Source organism: Sinocyclocheilus rhinocerous, unplaced genomic scaffold (genome assembly GCF_001515625.1).
Source record: "Sinocyclocheilus rhinocerous isolate Xijiao unplaced genomic scaffold, SAMN03320098_v1.1 scaffold828, whole genome shotgun sequence".
NCBI lineage: Eukaryota > Metazoa > Chordata > Actinopteri > Cypriniformes > Cyprinidae > Sinocyclocheilus > Sinocyclocheilus rhinocerous.
This window is the reverse complement of record NW_015634025.1, coordinates 190,493-194,093: the sequence shown is the minus strand read 5'-3', so window position 1 is coordinate 194,093 and position 3,601 is coordinate 190,493. Positions and strand designations below refer to the sequence as shown.

The 3,601-nt window shown below is 36.2% G+C and overlaps 1 protein-coding gene across 1 annotated transcript in view; it reads right to left on the bottom strand.

Moving 5' to 3' along the window:
• Positions 1-558, bottom strand: part of LOC107745146 (E3 ubiquitin/ISG15 ligase TRIM25-like) — a 2,503-nt gene extending 1,945 nt beyond the window's left edge. The window contains exon 1 of the mRNA XM_016558992.1: positions 12-558. Coding sequence (XP_016414478.1) covers positions 12-534 — 523 coding nt within the window. The 5' untranslated portion in view covers positions 535-558. The remainder of the gene's footprint in view (positions 1-11) is intronic.
• Positions 559-3,601: the final 3,043 nt, after the last annotated feature.

The following is a 3,601-nucleotide window of genomic DNA, read 5'->3' as shown; positions in this document are numbered from 1 at the left end:
ACGGTTTTTATGTTCATCCATCGTACACAGCACACATATACATTTCTGGTCAGTGCGACAGAAAACCTCAAGGAGCTTCTCATGTTTCTGGCAGATCATCTCCTGCAGTTGTCCAGTGGCTTCAGTCAAATTGTGTCTCTTTCCTCTAAACCAACTCTCATGTTGTTCAAGGTGATTCTGACAGTAAGAGTTCAGACACACCAGACAGGACTTGACGGCTGTGTATTTTCTTCCAGTACAGACATCACACTGCACATCTCCAGCTCCAGCGTCACAGTCAGCAGGACGTTTCCTCTTCTTCAGTTTCTCTGTCACTTCAACCAGCATGGTGTTTCTAGCTAAAGCAGGTCTTGGACTGAAGGTCTGTCTGCACTGAGGGCAGCTGTAGACTCTCATCTGATCCTCCTGATCCCAGCGGTCTGTAATACAGTTCTCACAGTAACTGTGTCCACACTGGATGGTCACTGGATCCTTCAGGAGATCCAGACACACTGGACACGGGAACTCATCCTGAGAAAATCTGGCTTCTTCCATTTTACTGCATGAATACAGAGACAGAAACACATAACAGTTCAACTACACTTTCACTTTCTCTTTCCTTGAACTGATTCCTGTTTCCTGGTTCTGTGTTTGAGTGACGTGTGTAAAACAGGCGTGTCTGCGAGTCTGTAAAGCTCCTGTAGAGTTTAGTTTTTCAATATGTGACCTCAAATCTATGGCTGTTAGGAATGTCGGCCAAATTGACTACGCCACCCCCACTTTCTAGGATAGGGGACCCTAACAATGATATCTTTAACACAGGTAGTTCAAATAAATGAACTAGAAGCCAGAGTACAAAAAGGTTAATACTTTATTAGAATGACAGGTATAATCCTTTTCCACAGATAATGTTATTAAAATAATAACCGGGTTGACAAATGTTCATAAAAAAGGATGTAAATACAAAACTGAAATAAAGTAAACCAACTTAAATTAAACTATTAGATTACATTGTATAAAACCAATGATGAATATGATACCCAAGATAAGGCAAATCAACCATGAATCATAAACCGGATAACACACCACATGGGAGGAAACAGAAACCCAAAATTATTCAAGACCACTCAAACCATACCTGAAACACAAACAAAATCACACAACCCAAAAATAAGACCTCCCATACCGTGGTACACCAATCAATAAAATAAAATTCACAACAAAATGAATATCATAAAATCACAAAAGTTATAATACCATGAAAACCCAATAAACTAAATATAAAGCAAACAACACAACTAACAAATAAATCTCAAATTTTAGTGGGAAAGAAACGGTGGCCGCTAAATTCACACTGCACATCTCCAGCTCCAGCGTAACAGTCAGCTGGACGTTTCCTCTTCTTCAGTTTCTCTGTCACTTCAACCAGCATGGTGTTTCTAGCTAAAGCAGGTCTTGGACTGAAGGCCTGTCTGCACTGAGGGCAGCTGTAGACTCTCATCTGATCCTCCTGATCCCAGCGGTCTGTAATACAGTTCTCACAGTAACTGTGTCCACACTGGATGGTCACTGGATCCTTCAGGAGATCCAGACACACTGGACACGGGAACTCATCCTGAGAAAATCTGGCTTCTTCCATTTTACTGCATGAATACAGAGACAGAAACACATAACAGTTCAACTACACTTTCACTTTCTCTTTCCTTGAACTGATTCCTGTTTCCTGGTTCTGTGTTTGAGTGACGTGTGTAAAACAGGCGTGTCTGCGAGTCTGTAAAGCTCCTGTAGAGTTTAGTTTTTCAATATGTGACCTCAAATCTATGGCTGTTAGGAATGTCGGCCAAATTGACTACGCCACCCCCACTTTCTAGGATAGGGGACCCTAACAATGATATCTTTAACACAGGTAGTTCAAATAAATGAACTAGAAGCCAGAGTACAAAAAGGTTAATACTTTATTAGAATGACAGGTATAATCCTTTTCCACAGATAATGTTATTAAAATAATAACCGGGTTGACAAATGTTCATAAAAAAGGATGTAAATACAAAACTGAAATAAAGTAAGCCAACTTAAATTAAACAATTAAATAACATTGTATAAAACCAATGATGAATATGATACCCAAGATAAGGCAAATCAACCATGAATCATAAACCGGATAACACACCACATGGGAGGAAACAGAAACCCAAAATTATTCAAGACCACTCAAACCATACCTGAAACACAAACCAAATCACACAAACCAAAAATAAGACCTCCGTGGTACACAAATCAATAAAACAAAATTCACAACAAAATGAATATCATAAAATCACAGAAGTTATAATAACAACATGAAAACCCAATAAACTAAATACAAGCAAAACACAAAGTAACAAATAAATCTCAAATTTTAGTGGGAAAGAAATGGTGGCCGCTAAATCCGAGAGAGGATTTAAAACCTGTAATTAAAACCATTTCACATTTTTATTACACATAAAACCCCCATATTTCACCTTAAAACAAACAAAATACTCACTTTGATGACTGTATGTAACAGTCTCACTAAAGGCAGAAGTGGGTTGCAATGCAGTATATTCTGTACTTGGCTTATTAAAGTAAACAGTGATAGGGATAGTGACGTATAAGCCAAGTAAGATAACCCATACTTGTAATTTTCCTCTGAATTCAACCCATCCAATTTGCACAGAGACAGCAGTGAGTAGTGAACACGCACACAAATATTCATTCATTCAACTTTATTTCTAGACTCAAGGTCCATTAGCAAAACACTAAAACAATACAAAACAGTACGAAACACTTTAAAAGAAACAGTTCTACCAGAAAGACTCGGGAGGGGAAGATAAAACTCAAAATAATTTATTTACAAAGCTGATACAAAAAAAAAACAACTGAATTATTTGGTGTAGGCCCCATCCGTAGCTTAAATCTGAAGTTGTAGATTCTTAGAAGATCCTAGAACATAAAACAAAAGAAAATATATTTAATTTGAAATGTAAAATTTTTAATACATTTTTTAATTCATTGAATTAAATTAATTAAAAAATGTAATTAGTCATAATTAAGGTGAGTATGACAAGCGTTAAAAATGTATCAGATTATAGCTGAAGTATTGGTGCTTATAAAGTAGAGGAGATGGACCACAGAGGCCTCAGGGAGAGAGAGAGAGGCCACGATAGGCCAGATAGTAGGGCTGTGAATCTTTGGGTAGACAGTGAATCGATTCGATTCTTGTCACAACAGGGGTGTAGCCATCACTTCAGAAGTGACAGAAATGTCAAATACAAGAATTTTATGTATGTATGTATTATTATTATTATTTTTACAAGGAATTATTTTCTTATCTCTTACTTTGAATTTGCTATAAGAAATCAAATACACTGCTGGACAATAATCAATCATTTGTAATCTATATTTTTTTCCTAATGACAATTTTATGATTGTCTTGTATACTACAAACCATTATTTCAATTTTCTGCACAGAATAAGGAAAAAAAATATATATATATACTTTATAGTTTCTGTAGGCTACTGTAATAAATTATGTGTCAATTAGCACTGCATCATTCATACATTTTATTTATTTTATTTATTGTGTCTATTGTCTTAACGTTTC